We start from the raw sequence: 22860 nt of genomic DNA on the forward strand, positions 1-22860 counted from the left end.
TAAACATTATTAATAACATTTATTCTCACTGACTCTATGCACAAGAAAAAATAAAGAAAAATATTCATAAAATTATAAGGAAAATAAAAGAAAGAAAAATAGATATATTTTTTAAAGTAAGTTGGTTCAGGGTATGCCACAGTTATTAATATTATTAATATAATTTATTAGTTTTATATTATATTATTATAGACTATGCACAAGAAAAAAAAAAGAAAATCCATAACATTTAAAAAAATAAAAAATAAAAAATCTGTGCATTTTTTAACGTATGTTGGTTCAGGGTATCACCATTTTTTATAATATTATTATATTTAAATATTATGAATAATAATATTTTTTCTTACGTACTCTATCCACAAGAAAAAAACTAAGAAAAAACATCCATAGTAAAAAAAAAAAAAAACAAAGTTGGTTCAGGGTATCACCATTTAATATTTAATATAATATTATATATATAAAGATTATTAATATTGTTCTCTATTCACAAGAAAAAAATAAATTACAAAAACTTTTAAAAAATCACAATAAAATAAAGTTTATAACAGAAAATCTTTATTCAATATATTTAGAACAATTATTCTAAACTATTCTAAGACTGGATAAATTTTAACTAAATTTATCTGAACTTGCTGTTTTTTATTTGCTTTCTTTGCAAAAGAAAATACTTTTATTTTTATCTTTATTTTATGTATTCTTTATGGTTTTTTTAATGCATTTGATTTTAAGGATGTTAATAGATTTCAACTTGATTTTTTGTTTGCGCATTTGTCGTTTGATAAAAACGTTTAAAAAATCTCCTTTCTTTTTTTCCTCTGGTTTTTTTTTCATCGTCGCGTGTCTGTGACGTCATCTTTAAGCTCACACAGTGTGGCTGGCTGACAGGTAATAAGCCACACACACGTTTACAGCTGAATTTAATGCTGTCGGGACAATCGCTCTTCGCCTCTTTAACCACATAAGATGTCTTCACTTCTCAAGGTGGACAATGAAATTAAAACAAAGGTAAGTTGTGTGTTTTTGGGAACTCTCGTTTGAGGTTGTACAGCGTGTTGTTGCCATTAGCCTGCTAGCATGTTAGCCACGTTTTTTGTTGGCGCTGATAAGGCCGAGCTAACAGAGGCGAGCTCACCGGCTTGTTTCCCGCCTGACACAAAACACCTGTCAAACCTGCCGACAGGTGCGGAGTCACGGTGACGATAAGCTTCTTGTTACACCAGGTGTGGAGGTAACTTAACGTTAAAGCGCTGTTTATACAAATACCGGGAGAGCACATGCAGCAAAAAGGGCCTTTAGCTCCACAGTTAGCCGATTCATCAAGCTGCCGTTTTCATACCTGCGTCATGTTACCTCTTCTACCCTGAAGATGTTTTACATTTATTTTGTGTAGCCCTTTCTCAACTAAATTATGGGAAGATATTTGTAACCTGATTTCTTTTTCGATTGAACCTCATTTGTCCCTGTGCTTTGAACATATACTGTTTGGTTTCACTGACTTTCCTTTTGCAAAAGAAAAACGATACTATATCATCAATCTCATGATACAGTTAGCCAAATGGCATATCAATAAATGTCGTTACGTTAATCAAAAGCCTCTTTTTCTTGTCTTTGAAAATGAAACCAAACAATATTAATATAATATTAAGTATATTAAGAAATCTACCAACATGAAAGCTATAATAACTTTGAATGTATGAACACTTTACAGTGTTTTTGTATAAAAGCTTGCCTCTGTATTGTTGAAACCCCCTGACGGCGTTTTGTTGGTGTATTGTCTTGTATTGCGCCATGTTGCTTTGATAAAGTTTTTTTTTTTTTTTTAAATGTTAGCTCTTCTAAAAAAGCTTTCATCTCTTATTCTCTCACACTAACTGGATTTATAGATACTAATATGACAGTGTATGTATTTTTAGCCTTTGCTTCTGTAAAATTGCTCTGAAAATACTGGACTTTAAATAAAAGTCCAGGATTCAGAACCTGAAGACATTTCAAGGCGTTTTTTGCTCTTTTATTATGATATCTATCATTTATCTGGACTGTTTGTGTGTTTGCAGGTTGATGCTTTCAGGGAACGTATCACTTCAGAAGTAAGTATCACTTGAGTATCATTTACAAAAAAGAACCCACACAGGGAACACAGAGCTATCAAACATGTTTTGGTTTTCAAATCACTAAAAGTTTGTTTTTCTTACAGGCAGAGGATCTAGTTGCAAATTTTTTCCCAAAGAAGTTGCTGGAACTTGATCACTTCTTAAAGGTACATAAAACAGTCTATCACAATCAGCTTTATTAATAATTAATGCCAAATAGCAGCCATGTAAGTATTTTATGTATATATGGTGTATATAAAGTATATGTCTTTGTCTTATTTTTTTTTTATTCTACTGTTTTTTATATCTTATGTATCTTGAGCTGCTGTGGCAACTAAATATCCCCACTTATCTTATCTTGCATACAAGGAGGAATTTTCCCTGTTTTTTTTGGTGCATAACAATAAACACAGTAAGGGAAAATGAATGATAAAAGCATGCACTGCAACCACCCAAAACATAAATAAATGCAAAAAATATTTTGTAAAAATCTGTGTTAAGATGTAAATGTGAAGAATAGTGTCCAAGTAGTGTGCAAATGTTTTAAGTATAGTATGTGCATAGTTAGTTTAGCTCATTATTCAACTTTATTTTATAAAGGAAAAGTAGCACAGTTTAACAGTTTCCTTGTTGTTTTCCAGGACCCGATCATAAACATCACGGACCTAAAGGAAATCCACTCTGAGATAAACTTGTCGGTGCCAGACCCCATCCTGCTCTCAAACCTGCACGACGGGCTAGAAGCGGTGAGAATTAAATCCTCAGAGCTTAATAATAATAATATTAGTAGTAGTAGTAGTAGTAGTAGTAGTAACTGCTGTATGCTGAGTGAGAGTGAAGTCTGACCCTGTTTCTATCTGTTTCACAGCAAAATGCCAAAAAGAGAAAGCTGGAGGATGGAAGTGGGGATGACATGGGTGAGTATGTCAGTGAAATGAAGTGAAAGAATCCTCGCTGCGACACTTTTTTCCCAGGATTTTTCAAGTATTTTCCAGGATTAAGAATATTTATTTATTTATTTAACCCTGCTGTTATGTTGCGGGTCAAAGCTTAAATATCTAAAAAAAAAAAAAAAAAAGAGAGAGAGAGAGAGAGAAAAGAAAAAGTTAAAAGTATTTTTTCATAAAAAGAAAAAAAAATTAAATGCAAAATACAATTTTAAAAAATAAATGTCATGTAAAAACTATTGTATTTTATATGTAGGTCTTTCCAATGTACAAAAGAAAAAGTTTTACCATGCATTTTTTATGAAAAACCTGTGAAATATCCTCATTGAACCTGATCTGTGAGAGGTAAAGAACACCATTGCACTAAATATTGATTGAAATGGTTAGTAATGGAGTTATTCATTATTTTTTTGGGATAATTTAACATGCCTGGGGTTATTGCTGTTCCTGAAAAAACAAACCTAACAGGAGGGTCAAATGGGAATCCTTCTGCTGTGAATTTCAGCTTCCATAAGTCTGGATATGAGCGGCATGCAAATAAAATGCTTTTACTTTTTTTTTTTTCACTTGTATATAACAATTGTTCCTGTCTTCTTTTTTGTATACATGAAACTCTTTCCTCTCTCCCCCGTGTCCCCCAGTGACCGGCACCAAGGTCTTCGTCATGCCCGGTGGGATGATGAAGAGCAACGGGAGCCTTGTTGACCTTATTGAAAAGGTCAAACCAGAGATCAGGACGCTCATAGAGAAATGTAACACAGTGAGTAATGTCTTTAACTTTTTGTTTATTTAACACCGTATAATAATGGGTCATATAAGACATTACATGGTGGAGATGCTTATTATACTGGTGTCCCTTTCATAATATTATTTAACATTAGACTAATTCATGTGTGGTATATGTAAGCAGAATAAAGAAGAATAAGATAATAAGAGAACAAAAAAGAGGTGTCTATGGCTCAGGTATCGCCCCTATTTATGGGAATAATTGTTTATGAAATAAATCTTTAACTGTAATCTTGCTGTAGTTTTTACCATGTTAAGGATTTTTTTTCTGTCCCTCCTCTGGTTAATGCTGGGTTGTTGTGGTTTTAATGAAGAGACTGGAATCATTTTTTGCTGTCAAAAAACAGTTTCAGGAGTTTTTTTTTGTTTTGATCATTTATTTCATAACTTTTTTTTGTCCCTCTGAAACCAGTATTGGTACAAACTCTCTATGAATAAGTTGCTCATTATCATTTTGAGAAAGTTTGTCTTTCATTTTTGATACAAAGTCTTTCTTTTTTGTAGTTTTTATGATGAGAATCTAACTCCTTTTTGGGAGTTTCTTTATTTCCAGATACAAAGTCACTGTTATTTTGACACAGTCAGTTTTTTAAAAGTTTTTTCATTTTTCTGAGACGCTTGATTAACTTTGAGATCATAATTTCAGAAAGATACTACTTATATAAAGAGTTTAAAATTATTTTTCAGGTACAAGTTCATTCATTGGGAACGTTTCTGATATGAGTGATTATTTTTGACAGTTTTTCATTGCGATAACTTATTTTGAGAGATTCTCTTTCATTTGACACAAAGTTGCTAGTTTCTTTATTTTGTAACAAAATCACCATGAGTAAGTTGCTCATTATTTTTGTCATGCAAAGTCAATTTTTTAACAATGTTTTCCATAACTTTGAGATTCCAGAAATCCCATATCTGTATCCATATATTCTCTTTTTTACTCACCAGTTTTTCTGTTTTCCCTCCAGGTGAAAATGTGGGTTCAGCTGCTCATCCCCAGGATAGAGGACGGCAACAACTTCGGCGTGTCAATCCAGGAGGAGACGGTAGCTGAACTCAGAACAGTTGAAGGAGAGGCGGCGTCTTACCTCGACCAGATATCCAGGTGAGCAGAAGTCATAATGATCATGTTGTATATAATCCAGTAGGAGGCGTTAATGTGGAGCTTTCTGCTTTTGTTTGTGTCTGTTTGTCAAGTTTAAATCAGAATTTTGTCTCCTTTTTTCCGTCCAGATACTACATCACAAGGGCAAAGCTGGTTTCTAAAATAGCAAAATATCCACACGTGGTAAGTGTATTATTATTACTCTTTTTAAAGAATAAGCTACTTTTTTCACTTCAGAAATACGACAGATTAACAGCTGTTCTCATGGAGACGTCACTTTTTACATTATGGGATATTTAATAAAGAAGTCAGTCAAAAATCAGCCCTAAATCCATAATGCCAACAACAGTCTGAGTTCCTGCGATATTTAAAAAAACATAAAAGTGCTCTCAGTAACAGTGCAGATGTTCGCCAGATGTTGAGAAAGAATATCCAGCATTGCATCGCTCTGATTGATCAGAACTCCATTCAGAAAACGAGCATTTTAAAAGTTGTTTGCTTGTCGACTCGTGGACGAATCTGACAGAGCATGAATTTAGATTTTTTACACATCTGCATCATTGTATAGATATTTCTGCATAGTTCTGACTGGTTCATCTTGCTTTGTTTTTCTGCAGGAGGACTATCGGCGCACAGTAACTGAGATTGATGAGAAGGAATACATCAGTCTGAAGATCATAGTTTCTGAGCTCAGAAATCAATACGTAAGTTGTTTTTATTTCTCCCACACCACTGTCTGTTAAATTTGAATTAATGGAATCACATTATTTTTAGATTGTCAGGGATTATTTTAAAACAGATTATTAATCTCCTTTTGAGAGTTCTTTAAAAATAAAATCTGATACAAAGTACATTTTTTCCAATTGTTTTGAGATATGTAATTATATTTGAGATCTTCATTTTGAGAAAGTTGCTCATTATTTAAAGAGTTTTGTGTTCTTTTTAGGTACAAAGTCATTGATTAAGAGCATTTCTAATAGAAGTCATTCATTTTGACTATTTTAATTGAGATAGCATTTTTTGAAAGTTTGTTTTTCATTATTCTGAAATACAGAGTGATTAATCAAGAAACTTATTTTGAGAGTTTCACTTTTAATTTTGATACAAAGTCCCTTTTGAGATACTATCTGTCATCACTTAAAGCCAATCTTTATTTTGAGATACAATGTCACAAACAATAAGTTGTTCATTATTTTGTGATACAAACTAAAATCAGTTTCTCTTTTCTCTCATTTAATTTGGAAAAAGTTTCTCTTTATTTTATTTATAAATGTTCATTATTTTTAGGTAGAAAGTCATTAATCAAGAAACTTATTTTGAGTTTCACTTTTATTTTGATACAATGTCATTTTGAGAGTTTTTCATTATTTTGAGACACTTGCGTTCCACATGATTATATACTTTCTTTTTATTTTAAGGTAACGTTACACGACATGATCCTGAAGAACATTGAGAAGATCAAGAGGCCTCGAAGCAGTAACAGCGACGCCTTGTACTGATGTTCATCCAGCCGCCTCCTCCACCCCCCTGTCCCCCACCAGCTTCCCTCTGTCTCCCTGCCTGTTGACCTGCAGTCGCCCCGGTCCTGATCCGGGTCCTGATCCGGGTCCTGATCCGGGTCCTGATCCGGGTCCCGGCCCCCCGGACTCCAACTAGACATTCACCTCCTTCAGTACAATCACCACAGCCCAGTACAGAAACATTAGCTTCCATAGATGGACACATCGCACATGGTTTTGTTTTAAATGTAAAATATTTTTCTTGTTTTAAAAAACCCTTTGAAGGAAAACGGGGAGATAGACCATAGTCAACAAAAAGCGCTATGTATTTTTTAATTTTAATTAAACATTTCGTCCTCAGATCGTTGTGACATTGTTTCATTTATTGCTCTTCAAAAAAACTGAGAAAGTGAAAGTTTTCTGCAGATGTTCTATTATATAATAAAGTCGTAACTCAGAAATACTGAGCAGGTTTTAGGTCTACAGGCTTATTAGTTTTCAGTGAAAATTCATGAGTCATCACAGCATCTTTTATGTTGAGGCATCGATTCTACTGAATAAAACGTTTTTTGATAAGAGAATAATTTTTGGCATTTTTGATTTTGAAGAAATTGCTCATTTGTTGTCAGATAATGTAAGAATTAAAGTGTTTTATGCATTTCTATACATAAACAAGCAGTACTGAACGGCCCCTCGCAGTACACGCGTGTCGGGGCATGCTGCCATCGGGGTGTGTGCGTTACAGGGGCCAGTCTATACCACCCCTATGAATTTCATTGCCTTAAGTGTTATAGTGTGGCCACGGTACCAAATATGAAATTAGACTGCCACCACAGTACCACCTAGGGGCCGATCAATAAAACCTTAAAGGGTTATCCTCAGGAGGGCATTGACAATAATTGTACCAAGTTTTGTATAATAATGCACAAACTATCCCTTTAATCCTCATACAGTTTCTGAAGGAGGACTCTTAACTGATATGTATAAGTTAGAAGAGGCAGGTAGTAATGGTGGAAAGTAACTATGTACATTTACTCAAGTACTGGACTTAAAGTACAATTTTGAGGTACTTTTATGTACATTTTATGTAACTTTATACTTGTACTCCACTACATTTTGAGACATATATTGTACTTTTTACTCCTCTACATTTAGCTGACAGCTTTAATTACTTTTCAGGTCAAGATTTAAAATGAAAAACATGATGCATTTAAAATGATTACCCATTTTTATAAATGAAACCACTTAAAAGTTTATTAGGTAGTTAAAATGAGCAGAGTGGAGTCATTTCACAGTGTGGTATTAGTACTTTTACTGAAGTAAAGGATCTGAATACTTCTTCCACCACTGTCCTTTTTATTTCTTTACTTTTTTTTTTTTTTTTTTACTTTTTTTAAACTTTTTTTTTTTCGTACAATATTTGCCTCAAAATGTCGTGGAGTAGAAGTATAAAGTTACATAAAATGTACATAAAAGTACCTCAAAATTGTACTTTAAGTCCAGTACTTGCAGCACATAACATACCTTTGTTTCTACTGAACCTTTCAATCGACTTAAAAATTGACAACAAAATCCAACAGAGTTAAAAAAGAATTTGCATTTAATAAGGACAAATGTTCATAGTTCCACTGGCAGGTAGAGCAAAGCAACAGCCTCAGATACACAGACAGGTGAAAGGAAGTCGTCCAAGCTATCGTACAAAATCTATCAAACATAATATACGCTGTTCAATACTCATGGTCCGACAAATATTCACTGCTTAAACATAAAGACTCTATATGATCTGATTAGGTGGTGTTTAGGCATAAAGGTTATGCTTCTACAATTTACAGAGTCAAAATACATTTTCAAATAATTATTACCATTTTCTCAAGTTCATTATTTGCTGGTATAAACTCATTACTTTGAAGAAGTTTTGCCTTATTTTTTCTTTTATTTAAAAAATGTATTTGATATACGAAGTTATTATTTTGAGATAAAAAGTTTTTTTTTTTTGCTTTTCATTGTTTTTCAGATGATAACTCATTATTTTTTTAGGTGATTATTACTATTTTCTCATACAAGTCCATACAAGTAACTCGTTATTTGCAGCTATAAAGTAATTATTTTGACAAACTCTTGCCTTATTTTGAAATTCATTTGTTAAGAAAGTGCGCTCCAGCCTCCATCTGACATACTTACTCAGTCTGAGATCTTTTTTATCTGACGAGAGTAAATCTGTCCGTCATAACTGAGTAAAACAATCAATGTGAGGCTGTAAATGACATAACGCTCCTCTCTCTTACAGAGCAGCTCCATATAGATTTGTCTTCATGAGATAACCACCGGAAACAGATCAGAAGGTCGCAGATAAGGATGTTAGAGGAGACTTTGGGATCTGCAGGTGTGAAAGACTTTCACACTCTGAATAATACATTCAAAATTAACTGGCTTAAACAATTCATTAAAAACCCCTCTTCAATCTGGAACTTCATACCAAACTTTATTTTCTCTAAATTAGGAGGCCTTAATTTCCTCTTATTTTGTAATTACAATATTGAAAAAATCCCCCTGAAATTATCCAACTTTCACAAACAGATGCTTCTTTCCTGGTCATTAATCTACAAACATAACTTTTCCCCGCATAGATACTATATATGGAACAATAAAGACATTATATATAGAAACAAATCCTTATTTTACCCCTATTGGTTTACTCACAATATACTCCTAGTTCATCAGTTATTTAACTCAAATGGTACCTTACTTACATATCAGGAATTTGTCATAAAATATAGAATCCCAATTCCTATTAATGAATATAATATTGTTCTCAATGCTATCCCTCTAGGTGTAATTATGTTATTTAGATGCACTTTAACACAAAATCCGACTGTTTTGCCCCTTGATCCATCCAAACATGAAATTGGCCAAATTTGTTTCTCTTCTATACGCAACAATAACCGAAAAATACGTTCACTGTTTCAGAAAGAAGTTGTATCAACCCCCTACATCATTGCTTATTGGAATAATTTTATTGATAACCTTAATTGGGAGAAGATTTGGAATTTGCCAGCAAAATATATAGTCAACAATAAGATCAAAGAAATTTCTTTTAAAATAATTCACAGAATCTACCCCACTAAAATTTTTCTTCAACGTTTTAAAAAAGATTTAGATTTGAATTGCTTTTTTTGTGAAGGACACCCTGAAAGTATTTTTCATTTATTTTGGTCTTGCCCTTTTTCGTCTAAGTTCTGGAAAGATATTTGTAACTTCCTTTTTTTTTCAATTGAACCTAATTTGTCCCTTTGTTTTGAAAATATACTGTTTGGTTTCACTGACTTCCCATACACAAAAAAAAATCAATATTACATTATAAATCTAATTATACTATTGGCAAAATATCACATACATAAATCTCGATACACAAAAAAAAATCCCCTCTTTTCTATATTTATAAGTGAAACCAAGCAGTATATTAATTCTATTAAAGACTCTACTAATTTGAAAGCTGCTAAAACTCTGAATATTTGTAATTTTTATAATATTTTTGTATGACAACCTCTTTATGATTTATTGAAACCCCCTGGCGACGTTCTGATGTATTTTTTTGTATTACACCCCACCCAACTGCCTTAATAAAGTTTATAAAAAAAAAAAAAAAAAAAAAAAAAAAAAAATCTGCAGGTGTGAAGCGTCACACGGCCACGATGATGATTATGTCATCGAGCGTTTCTCACCTGGAGCCGCAGATTAAACACGTTTTATTAAGAGGACAATATTTACGTCTTTAATTTAAAAAATAACGTTTATGGTACTTGAAAAATGACCATGATTGGTCGTACGTACGTTAACTAATTTATAGTCTCACTTGGTAATTGACTTACAGTTACTTTCGAGTCGTGGGTAAAATGAAAAACACGAGGACCAGCTCACGTTTTTACTCAGGCGTGGAGAAACATGCCCAAGACAAAAACCTCACCTTTCACCCGGAAGACCAAAAATAATTCCACAATAAAACAAACTCCTTCCAAATGTCCTCCTTATTGAAAACATTTAGGCTGTTTTATATGTATTTTATTTTTTGTCTATTTATTTTTGTATTAATTTTTATTTTATTTCAACTGCTCTGAATTTACAACATAGATGTTATTATTAGTTTTACTGTACTGTTGATGGATGTTCACCTAGCATTCTTTCTACACTTATGCAAGGTATGTACTGGGAAAAAAAACTCCTTCTAAATTAAATAAACAGTTAAATAGTTCTGCTAAATTATTAAAGTTCAATACATTTCCCAAAAAAATCAATAATATTATTTAATTCAATTGAAAATAAGACAATAATAATTTAATATTTTTTAATAAAAAATAATAGTCTAGTGAAACAAAATAAATCTCATATTTCATTCTCAACATTTCAACTTTATTCTTGACATTAATTGACTTTATTTCTTGATATTTTGACATTTATTTTGTAGTATTTCAACTCTAATACTTAGTTAGTTTTTGGTTAAAACGATTTGAGAGTCAACATTAGACATTTCGACTTTATTCTCAATATTTCAACTTTATTCACATTTTAATTTATTCTCAACATATAAGCTTTATTTCTCAACTATATTTTTGACTATTTGAATTTATTTTCAGCAGTTCAACTATATTTTGCATTCTTTATTCTTGACATTTTGACTTAATTTACATAATTTTGACTTTATTCTCAACATTTCAACTATATTCTTGACATTTTTAAATTTAATTTCAGTATTTAAACTATATTTTCACTGTACAACCTTATTCCTGACATGTTGACTTAATTCTGAACATTTAAAAAAAAAAAAAAATCAATATTTTTACCATCTTCTCGACATTTTGATCTAATTTCCACATTGTTTTTACTTTATTCTCAACATTTTTTCCCCTCTATATCTGGACTTTATTCTTTACATTTCAACTTTATTCTTTCAATAAAAACTTGTACTTTGATTTCTTCATCTTAACTCTTCCACAAATTCACCCCACAATCTACTTTATATAGTTTTACAAACAAAAATGTCGGTAACGCTTTATATTAAGGTCCTTGTAATAACCATTAATTAACAAGTAATAAGGCCCTTGTAAGTCCTTACAAGATGCTTATTAACATTATTGTGCGTTTATAAGCTTATATAAGTGTTAATAATGGCATTACAAACACCCATGACCCACCCATTATGTCTTTGCCATGCCTTTATTAATCTTATTTTGTTTGCTTATTGATATTAAAATATACCTTATTGCTCATCTATTATAAGTTAACTATAAGTTAACTATGCTTTTTGCAACTACTGGATCTAAAGCGAGAACAACGGTTTATTACTTGTTAATTAATGGTTATTAAGGACCTTATTTTAAAGCGTTCCCAAAATGTCTTTTTAAATAAAATCTTCCTCCTGTCATTACTTCAGTAACTTTAGGTGACACATAATTGCACTTGTTTTATAATTTAACGAGCAGAGCTGCAGGAGGTGAGTCAGTGTGTGATCCTGCTCAGCGTCTGAAACATGAACAATGTGCAGCTCTTTGCCTGCAGGGACACACGTGTTGCATGCTGCGCTCTCTGCCCCTTGACCCTCCGTGTCTCTTCTGAAAGCTCGTGGCTGGAAGCTCTGTCACTATGTGGGACCGCTGAGTGGCGGGAGCATGCTCGGGTTAATGTTTAATGCTTGTTCCTGCCAGAGAATTAATCAGTATCAGTCTGAGACATTCGGAGAAAACCCGATAGGGGAGCAGGGCGCTATTAAAACAAGCACAACTCTTTATAGGAATCAGCTGGTTCTAAAAAATAACAGGCTTTATTCCATCATTTATACATCACTGAGCTGATAAAGCATTTCTGTTTGTTGAGTTTTAAACTACATTTGTATTTTCACACTTTTTAAAAAATGTGTATACAACTTCTGTTGACATTTAAGGAAGCAACAATGTGTGAAAATCTTTTCTTTTTTTAAAAAATTGGAAACACAGTTTTCCTTAAACAGACAAACAAACTAGACTTTTTTTTCAAGTGAAAGTAAAAGTTACTGGCTTATCTTCATTTTAGTGTTAACTTATGTAAGAAATATAAACTAATTTTAACCCAAGCCACAATATATTTTTTTAACCTAACAAAGTTCATTTTCTGTTCACAACATAAACCACATGTTTACAACTGAGACTATAATCCTGGAGAAAACATGATTTCTTCTAAACATAATTGAAGTCCTATTTTATGGGAATGTAATTTTTTAGGTGATAGTATAAAGAACAATACATATTCCTTAAATTAACTGATATCCAGGCCAGCACAACACAATAACTGTCTTAAAAGTCTGAAATTATTTGTGTATTGCACAAGAAGAAAATCCAAGTAAATATTAAAAAAAAAAAAAAAAGAATCTATTAATTGACTTTAAACTACAAGTTGGAGCAGAATCACAAGTTTTTGTCTTCTCTCTTTTCTTTGAAAATCCAGCGGAGCGCCCCGGGAACCAGAGAGGTCGGGATTAATAGTGCAAATGCACTTTTACCAAAAGACAAAAAATAGAAAGTCATGAGATCATCAGAGGAGAATGTCCATCCATTCAACAGCTGCAGCAGAAATAAGGAGACAATAATACATCCAGTCTTAGAACCGGTGCTTGTTTTCTGCTCCTTGGTCTGGGTGTAGAGGGGCGAGTGCAGGCCGAGGCCCAGGCCGAACAGCGTGCCCATGTTACGCAGCAGGCTGGCGAAGGGCGTGCTGTCCAGGTGGACCCACTCCGGCTTATCACACCACCGCTGGGCTTTCTCCAGAGTCCACAGCAGGTCCACGCCCACCACTCTGAGCAGCAGGTAGAAGCCCACAGCGAAGGAGGTCAAGAACAGAGTCGTGTAGAAGTATTTCTTCATGCTGGCGCCGTAGATCCATTTCTGCTTGGAGACAACCTCAGCGACCAGGACACCTGACAGGACAACAGAGTTCATCAAACTGAGGGCAGGAAGAGCTTCTCTATGTGGTTTTTATTGCATGTACCTTTCACTGAAATCTTCCCTGACCACATCCATAATATTAACCCTCATGCCTTAGTCTAACCTCAGCTCCTACAATAAGGCTTTAACCAGTTAGTGTTCAAGGTCCTTTGTTCTGTATTCTGCTTTTTGTTGCTTCAATATATAATTACTTGTGACTTGGGAGTAAATTGTGAAAATAAAGCTTAAAATAACGGTGCAAAAGATGATTTTCAGATGTTTGGCCTGACTACAAAATAAGGCGACCTTCCGAAAAGGGCATACTCTAACTCACATTATTAACCACTTAGTGTTCAAGGTTCAAGGTTGTTTTTGAGAATTGGTGGTTGTGGGCAGTGGGTGTTTAGGGGGAGATAGCAGGTCAACAATAAATGCCACATAGAAGTGGTGAACATCATCTGAAAGCTGTGAACCTTAAGATTACTTTGAGATACAGCTCAGCACTGTGTGTCAAGTTGTTCAAAATTATCTAATGAACATGACTTAATTGATTAATTAACTGTTTATTGAAACCTATTAGGATGTATAAGGGCCGTAACATTATTAGGTGGCGTTCTGAAGTCGATTTCCATGTTCAACTATGTCCCATAAGTTGTTAATTAACTCTGTATCCAAAATACAGACACTTTTAAGGACAAAAATGTCCCCATTGAAACTCATTAAAATCATCATCAGTGGCATCATGTAAACAAACAGGCATTAAATAGTTACATTTGGTAGCTATCATCAGGACTGATGTCGGTTAAAAGATTTCAGTCAGTGAAAGTGGAAAACAATATATATAGTATTTTATAGTTTTTATAGAAGTTTTAGGAAGGGGCATTTTTCATCCACTAAGACAAGTACAAAATACACACAAAAAGATTTTAATGCATCACAATCATCCTTGAAAAAAAAAAAAATAAAGTCCAGAATTTAATATTTAGAATAAATTATTTTTTTTATTTGACACTGCACAAAAAAAATACATGCAACAAAATCAAGCTTAAAAAAAAAATAAAGTCCAGAATTTAGTATTTAGAATATATATATATATATATTTTTTTTTTAAACAGCGGCATTATGTAAACACACTTGCATTTAGAGTGTTAAAGTTCTGCAAATCAATGGAAATTTTGCAGTAATGATCAGGACTGATGTTGGTTAATAAACATAATTTGACAAAAGTGTCTTTTTTATAGGTAGGGAACATTTTTTTCCTCTAATCTAATGTGTGGGAGTTGTTTTTTTATTTTTTTCTTAATCTGAAACTGTTTGCATCAAAATCGGTGTTGTTGCTGATCAGTAATATGTCCCAGATTAATTAAATTAATTAAAAATTAAAACTAAGCATACAAATATAGCATACAAAAAAGTTGGTTTTTTTCCTTAACAACAGTGACATTATGTAAACAAACTGGCGTGATGATCAGGACTGAAGCTGGTTAAAAGCTTCAACTCACTGAAAGTGGAAATTATTATTTAATATATACCTTTATGGCAGTTTTTTTTTGTTTTGAAACAACAAACTTTTATCACTACAGAATGTATAAATCCTGCATTATCTGAGCAGACTGACCTGTAATGACTCCAGCGATAACCTGGTGTGGGAAGTGAGCAGCCATGTAGACCCTGGACATGCAGACCACCAGCAACACCAGGACCATCAGCACCATCAGGCCCAGCTGCAGGAATCTGACAGAGAGCGAATACGAGACATGGGTGCACAATAACACGGAAGATGCATGTTTATTACATGAGTGAGTACCACAGACTCACCTGTACAGTAAAGGAGGACATCGCTTCTCTGTTGCTATAGCGAGCAGTGCTGTTACCATCACGTACCAAACCCCAGCTGCACCCATAGCGTGACCTGAGGGGCTCCCTGCAAGAAACACACATATAATATCAGGCCTCATCTGCAAAGAGTCGCATAATTTACTGTACAGATTTATTGTGGTTGTGATTTCCTATTTTAGAGTGAAAGTTGTTGAACTGTATGTCTCGTGCATTCATATAAAGGCAGAATTTTACTTTATTTAGAAAGTGATTCACTTTTTTCTTGAGTAACTGATTGATTGTTTGCATTGTAAAACTTTAAAATATTTTGAGAAGTGCCATCACTTTATTTCCATTAATTCTTCATTTTTTATTTCTAAATTTCCATTTTATTTCCATTTGTACATTTCTCTATTTACTTAAGACTTGTTGCATTTGTATTTTATATTGTTATTGTATATTTAGTGCACTTTCGCCTGAATACATATTTATTTTATTTACTTTTCTCCCTTTTTTAGATATTCTTTTTTAGGTTGAATTTATTTAAAACTCAAGAAAATACAGATAAAGTTAAAAGTTCACTTATTGCATGAGTAGTTGTGTTAAAAAAAAGTCTTGATCTCAATATTAACCAAAGTAATTGACAAATTTGTGCTTAAGTGAAAACAGAAAGAAAAACTGAAGCAAATTGCAAAGGAGACATTATGCAATCCGAACTCAAATCCCTTTTAACAAATTATGGAGATAAAAAACACTACAAAAGGTCAAAAGTACTGAAGTTTATGACCTAGTTACGACACTTTGTTTAGATCATGTTCATTCAGAGAAAGCAATGAGTGCTTGGCAAATTCTTTATATATTATCTTGCAATTAACCTGGTTTACAGTTGACTCTGTCCACTGAATCAATTCAACAATCAGAAAAGACAGTTGTCATGTGATTGACTGCAGGTCTGTCATGAACTGTACCTGGTCCAGTCTCACATGTGATGGGAAACTGCTGCAAGGAAGGGGCCGGTCCTACTCCATAAAACCGGGTCTCATGAACCCACCAGTACGGCCTTTCTCCGAACAGAACCCTGGCATGAAAACACCAAAGTTCAGCTCTTGTCTTTTTGTCTTTCAGTTTACATTAAAACATTTAAATTACCATTTCAGGACCAGATTTAGCCAATCTCCGATGACGGCGACCCAGATGAGCCGGAGCCCCGTGTCCCTCCACACATGGAACCAGATCGGGAAGAAGCAGAAGAAGGTGGTGTGCAGGTCGGCCACTGTGGACGCCAGGCTGAACAAGCCCTCATACTGGCTGTATGTGTTCTGCAGATGGACCGCCAGCTCGACCCCCCAACTGTGCAGAAGATCCATGATACCACAACCTCTTGCCTGACGATGTGCGCTTAATCTGGGTCTTTTTCTCCCAATTAGACTACTCGGTCCTCTCCAGTCTGCCTCTGTGTGATCCCCATCGGACTTTACTCAAGGCTAGCAAATTTGTTTGCATTTGGGATAGCACAGACAGGTTCTTTTACCTTTACACCCCTTGTGACCCCTCTGCTAAAATCCATCATCACAGAAATCAGCCATTGGCCCTCTGACAGATCCCATATTCCTGGGAAAACTTTTTTTTTTTTTTTTTTTTTTAAATCTGTGATCAATTAAATTGCCTCTGCTCTGAGCTCAAGCTTGTGAAATCCATTGATCCTGGCACACAACTTATCATCTGTGTCCCAGTGATAGTGTAGAGTGCGTCATTATTTTCTTATTACTCAGGCTGAGGACCTTAAATGTGAAATGACATTTTGTCCCTCAAAACAAGATAAAATAATATGAGCTCATCAACTTGCACGTCCTTGCAGGTAAAAGTAAAAGTAGCTTACTCATACAGAATGGTAAATTGTAGGGGTGTGACGATACTCTCAACTCAAGTTATAGTGTAAGAAAATGTGTAAAAGTATTGGATAAACGGTTGACATAAACGGTTGCTAAATGTAGCTTTATGAATAAACAGATGGTTAGCTAAGTGTATTGTGTTAAAGAAAAGTTAACTAAATGTAGCTTAATGGATAGACAGTTTTTTAATAGTTAGCTAAACGTATCGTATAAACTGTTAAAAAAAAGTTTATTGTTAGACAGTTGAAATAGTCAGCTAAAATGTACAATAAACTGTTAAATTGTTACCTTAAAGTATCGCATAAACTGTTAACTAAATGTCATTTTATGGAGATACGTTTTAAATAGTTAGATGTAACGTACGATAAATTGTTAAAATTGTTAGCTTAAAATATTGCCTAAACTCTTAAAAGTTAACCAAATGTAGGCCTAGCTTTATATATATATATATATATATATATAAATATATATATATATATATATATATATATATATATATATATATATATATATATATATACAGTTTAAATAGTTAGCTAAAAGTAGGGAGCTTAACAGTTGAAATAGTTAGATAAAAATTACAGATAAAACTGTTAGCTAAATGTAGCATTATGAATAAACAGTTGAAATAATTAGATAAAATATTACGATAAACTGTTAAAACTGTAAGCAAAGTATTGCATAAAGTGTTTTAAAAGTTAACTAAATGTAGCTTTATGGATAAACAGCTGAAGTAGTTACATATTTACAGATAAACTGTTGTAACCGTCAGCTAAAAATAGCTTTATGACAAAGAGTTGAAATAGTTAGCTAAAACTATTGTCTAATCTGTTAAAAAAGAGATAAACTGTTAAAATTGTTAGCTTAAAGTATTGCCTAAAAGTTAGCTAAATGTAGCTTTGTGGATAAACAGATGAAATAGTTAGCTAAGTGTGTCGTGTTCAAGTTTTCGTATTAACGAAAAGTTAACTAAAAGTAGCTTTATGGATAGACAGTTTTAATAGTTAGCTAAAACATACGAATGAGCTGTTAAAACTGTCATAGCCTTAAACTAAATGTAGCCTATAGGCTGATAAAAAAAAAGTTAGCTAAAAGTAGCTTTATGGATAAAAAGTTTAAATAGTTAGCTGAAATTACAGATAAACTGTTGAAATAGTTAGCTTAAAGTATTGGATAAACTAATTTAGAAGTTAGCTAAATGTAGCTTTATGGATAAACAGTTGAAAATGTTAACTAAAACTATAACTGTTGTAAAAGTGGATTATGGATAAACTGTTAAAATTGTGAGCTAATAAGCGGCTAAAATGTTTAGCCTCACTCCAAGTGATAGTAGTAGTACGACTGCTGACCGAACCAACCTAAATATTGACAGTTCAGTTGTGTGAAAGAATTCACAATATCCCCTTTGACATAATGAACAGTTTGGATCATTCATTGGGAATCAATAAAAGGCTATGGGAGTTCGTCTCAGGCTAACTTAAACATGCATCAAAGTTACACTGAAGTGCAGTATCCTGCCTGAGTAAATGTAGTTTCTGTAACATGAATTACAACCTGCCAATCTTCTGCTTTATCACCAACTATCTCCTCAACTTCAGTCCAATCATTTAATCATTGATCTCCTTATGTAACCTACAATCGGCTCCGTCCACCAGTGAGATGCTTCCACCAAATCATCAAAAAACATAATTATATAACTGGCTGCACAATGGCTGCAAAAAAAGGCTGATGTTGGTTATAATATATTTTGATTAATACAAATCAAATGTTATCCTGCAAACAGTTTGGTTTGATTTAGGTCAACTGACTTCCTCTCCGTACAGTAGTTCAGTGATAAAGACACCAATTGACGTTTTTGTTTCCCCCATATCTTTTTGGCTTGTTTGTGTGACAAAACGCTCCTGACGCCTGGTGTTTTATTACTCATGTGTAAGGTCCAAAGATCATTGTGAGCATGCGTTTGGGTGGTGGGCCCCTCCGGTATAAAACCAACCAGCTGTGTGACTGATAGCAACAGTGGGTTTTTCTTGTTTCACACACACCAGACTGAGATTTGAGACTCTCCCTGTTTTGGGGCAAAGATGGACGCTGTAATGGACGCCATGCAGGGGTTTGGGGTGAGCACCACCCGCTACCTGCAGACCAACTATCAGGACGCCCAGGGTTTGTTTCTCTGGGTCTCCTGGGCGGCCGACCTCAGGAACACCTTCTTCATCTTCTTCCCACTTTGGTTCCACCTGCGGTCCTCGGTGGCCGTCAAGCTCATCTGGGTGGCCGTGATCGGAGACTGGCTCAACCTGGTGTTCAAATGGTGAGTCAAGGTTCCAGGAGCAAAGAAATTAGAGATTTTATTACCTGGTTTTAATGCATGTTTGTGTCTTCAGGATTCTGTTTGGGGAGAGGCCATACTGGTGGGTCCACGAGACGGCTCATTATGCAAACACAGTCCGTCCTCACATCGAGCAGTACCCCATGACCTGTGAGACCGGCCCAGGTGAGAAACATCTAGACACTTTAACTAGAAGGGTTCATTTACCAATCCACTACTTGGTCCTTGAAAATCATCATGTTGATACTGAAATTAGTAAATTTTCTGCACCAAACAAATGTTAAAATCTGCAAGCTTTTAAAAACTTGTCAAGGATCTTTTTCTATGTGCAAATGTACATTATACTGCTGTGCTATATACATTATTTTCTTATAGCATTGTCTTATTGGTGATTTTAGGCATTTTAGCTTTTAAGTACTTGTTGTTTTTTTTAATAAAATGAACACAAAAAAACATAATTTATTGTACAAAAAAAATTACAAAAAAAATATGAGAAGAATACTTATGAAAAGTGAATGTAGAATTGAAAAAAAATATTCTAAAATTCAAGCATATTTTAGCTTTTATTTATTTGTCTTTTTCTATGTGAAAACTAGTGTACATCATAGTTTCAGCTGCTACACTCGTTCATTCATTCATCGTGACTTTTGATTTTTCTATGAATTGACGGTTTAATGTAAGAAACTGTAAGATACTGTGAGACATAAATGGTAAATTTTGCTGCACAAATCGGTAATAAGCATTTAGTCTTTTCCTTCAATCTTTGCTTTTTGTAAAATAATAATATTAATAATAATAATAATAATAATTATTATTATAAATTAATTAATTAAAATTAATCTCTTTTGCTACAGTATTTGGTGTACCTTCTTACATTTATTTCACACACTTCTGAAACCATCCAGGCACTTTTGTAAGAGGTTTTTTATAATATATTTTTATATTATAATATTTTAAATATAAAACATTCAACTGCAGCATTCAAATCAATATAAGGAAGTAAAAAGGGACAATATATTACAAATGTAGTGAAGTATAAACCTTATAATTGCACTTAAGTACAGTGTTATCTCATAATAAAATCATAAAAATAATGTAAATGTGTGTGTGTGTGATCCAGGCAGCCCCTCGGGTCACGCCATGGGCGCGGCGGGCGTCTACTACACCCTGGTGACCTCCATCCTCGCCATCATGACCAGCAAGAAGAAATTTGGGGGCAAGAAACCCACCAACAGGGAGCGGTGAGTCTGGGAGCCATCGATGTTTGTGTTGTTTACTAGATGTGTCTTATCGCTGAGGACACACTATCTGTCCGCTGAGGTTGATCATTGACTCCTGAGAACTGCTGGCTGCAGAAACCAGATTATACAAGAGTTGTTTTGACGTCCAGGCGGCTGAAAGTTCTCATGACGAGCTGAGAATAACTGTGTTAATGGTTATATGGCTGAAAAAACGTTGACTGGCTTTAAATCTCGAGTGCTGCAGCTGCAAAATTAAATGATTTAAACTGTGTGATTTATTCTCTTTCAGGTATCTGAAGGTGGCTTTGTGGACGCTGTTTGGGGGCGTCCAGGTGTGTGTGTGTCTCTCCAGAGTTTTCATCGCCGCACACTTCCCCCACCAGGTTATCGCCGGGGTCATCTCAGGTCAGAGACGGAGTATTTAGGAATAAGAATTAGGAGATTTTCACATACAAGGGATTTTATTTGGTGTTTTGGTGCATAACAAAAATATAGAATATGAAAAAAATAGTAGTAGTAGTTAAAAAGTAAAGAAAAATTGTGAAAAAGCACAGACTAAAACAAAAACAAATACAGATTTTTTTTTACTACAAACATGGAAAATAACAGACAATAAACATAAATGTAATTTAAAAAAATTGAAACATGGAAAAATTGAAAACTAGAATACAACATTATTTAGAATAGAAAAAATATTATAATAATTTTAAAATAAAATATAATAATATTAAAATAAAAATGAGAATAATAACTGACAAGAAGAATGCACAAAAAATATGAGAAAAAACAGACAAAAAGCATTTATAATATTAAAAAAGTATAATAAAAATGTTAATAATAATTGACAAGAAAGTACATAACAGAAAAAATGCACACAAAATATGAGATAAATAAAAAAATAAAATAAAATAGAAAAAATTCTATTAAAATATATAAAACAGACTAAAGAAGTTAAAAACCCTACAATAACTGTGGAAGTTTAGCTTTTACAAGTATGTGTAAAATATTTATGTAGGGTGATATTTTAATTACTACAGATGAAAACTAGCCTTCTGGCTAACTCTGGCTTTTTTAAGCATGTGTAATCATGTGTTTTATGAAATTGCACTGTCCCCTTTTAAATAAAGTAATAATAATAATAATAATAATCATTGGGTTCCAGGTATGATCGTGGCGGAGGCCTTCAACAGAACTCAGTGGATATACAACGCCAGCATGAAGAAATACTTCTACACGACTCTGTTCTTGACCTCCTTCGCTGTGGGCTTCTACCTGCTGCTCAGAGTGGTGGGCGTGGACCTGCTGTGGACTCTGGAGAAAGCCCAGCGGTGGTGTGATAAGCCGGAGTGGGTCCACCTGGACAGCACGCCCTTCGCCAGCCTGCTGCGTAACATGGGCACGCTGTTCGGCCTGGGCCTCGGCCTGCACTCGCCCCTCTACACCCAGACCAAGAGGAGCAGCAGCACGCTGGTGAAGGCCTGCTGCATCCTCAGCTCTCTGTTCCTGCTGCACCTGTTCGACTCCTTCAAACCTCCCACGCACACCGTGCCGCTCTTCTACCTGCTGTCCTTCTGCAAGAGCGCCACCGTGCCGCTGGTCACCGTCAGCATCATCCCGTACTGCGTGAACGGAGCTCTGAGCCTGCAGAGCAAAAAGGGAGTCTGAGCACTGATCAGATCACACAGACTCATGAAATGGAGAAAAAAAAACTTTCCTCTGGTGCCTTTTACATTCATATTTCCAGGAAAAAGGCCTCAAAAAGTGTCACCGGTGGGATTTTGGACACTGAACTCTGTGACACGAAGTGAAAGCACCATCCAAAATAACAGGAGCACCAACACAGACCACTAATGAATCCAGCAAAATCTGATCATTCCACTTGGAAAAGGACAAAACGATGAACGAACCTCAGTTTAAAGACAATAACAGTCACTCAAAGCGTTCATGTTGTATTTCAGCTCTTTATTAATAATGTATTTTAAATGTTAAAGAAAGTATTTTTGGAACTGTTTTGAATATTTTTAATAAAAAATATCTTGAAGATGTATTAATGACTTGGTTTATATTTTACTGCATCGTAGAATCACACACCATCATTATCAAACCTTTAGTTATTTATCTATTAATCAGCTGTGTTGAGGTAAACAGTGGTGGAGTGTAACTTAATATATTTACTCAAGTATTAATTCAGAGGTATTTGTACTTT

The 22860-nt window shown here is 34.1% G+C and overlaps 3 protein-coding genes across 3 annotated transcripts; 2 read left to right on the forward strand and 1 right to left on the reverse strand.

Annotated features, from left to right (window-relative positions):
* Positions 1-814: 814 nt before the first annotated feature.
* Positions 815-7008, forward strand: psme3 (proteasome activator subunit 3). Its single transcript, XM_059323979.1, has 10 exons — positions 815-1005; positions 2055-2087; positions 2195-2257; positions 2732-2836; positions 2959-3007; positions 3679-3797; positions 4789-4925; positions 5054-5108; positions 5543-5629; positions 6344-7008. Exons 1-10 carry the CDS (start codon positions 964-966, stop codon positions 6422-6424), a joined length of 771 nt encoding a protein of 256 aa, XP_059179962.1. The 5' UTR covers positions 815-963; the 3' UTR covers positions 6425-7008.
* A 5850-nt stretch (positions 7009-12858) lies between these two features.
* Positions 12859-16804, reverse strand: g6pc1a.1 (glucose-6-phosphatase catalytic subunit 1a, tandem duplicate 1). Its single transcript, XM_059325220.1, has 5 exons — positions 16342-16804; positions 16161-16270; positions 15193-15298; positions 14993-15108; positions 12859-13367 (listed from the first exon to the last, which is right to left on the reverse strand). Exons 1-5 carry the CDS (start codon positions 16557-16559, stop codon positions 12859-12861), a joined length of 1059 nt encoding a protein of 352 aa, XP_059181203.1. The 5' UTR covers positions 16560-16804.
* Positions 16805-19057: 2253 nt separating this feature from the next.
* On the forward strand, positions 19058-22725 carry g6pc1a.2 (glucose-6-phosphatase catalytic subunit 1a, tandem duplicate 2). Its single transcript, XM_059323990.1, has 5 exons — positions 19058-19395; positions 19469-19578; positions 20534-20654; positions 20944-21059; positions 21817-22725. The coding sequence occupies exons 1-5, from the start codon at positions 19166-19168 to the stop codon at positions 22317-22319; spliced, it is 1080 nt and encodes a 359-aa protein (XP_059179973.1). The 5' UTR covers positions 19058-19165; the 3' UTR covers positions 22320-22725.
* The last annotated feature ends 135 nt before the right edge of the window (positions 22726-22860 follow it).

Source organism: Centropristis striata, chromosome 21 (assembly GCF_030273125.1).
Source record: "Centropristis striata isolate RG_2023a ecotype Rhode Island chromosome 21, C.striata_1.0, whole genome shotgun sequence".
Taxonomy (NCBI): Eukaryota; Metazoa; Chordata; class Actinopteri; order Perciformes; family Serranidae; genus Centropristis; species Centropristis striata.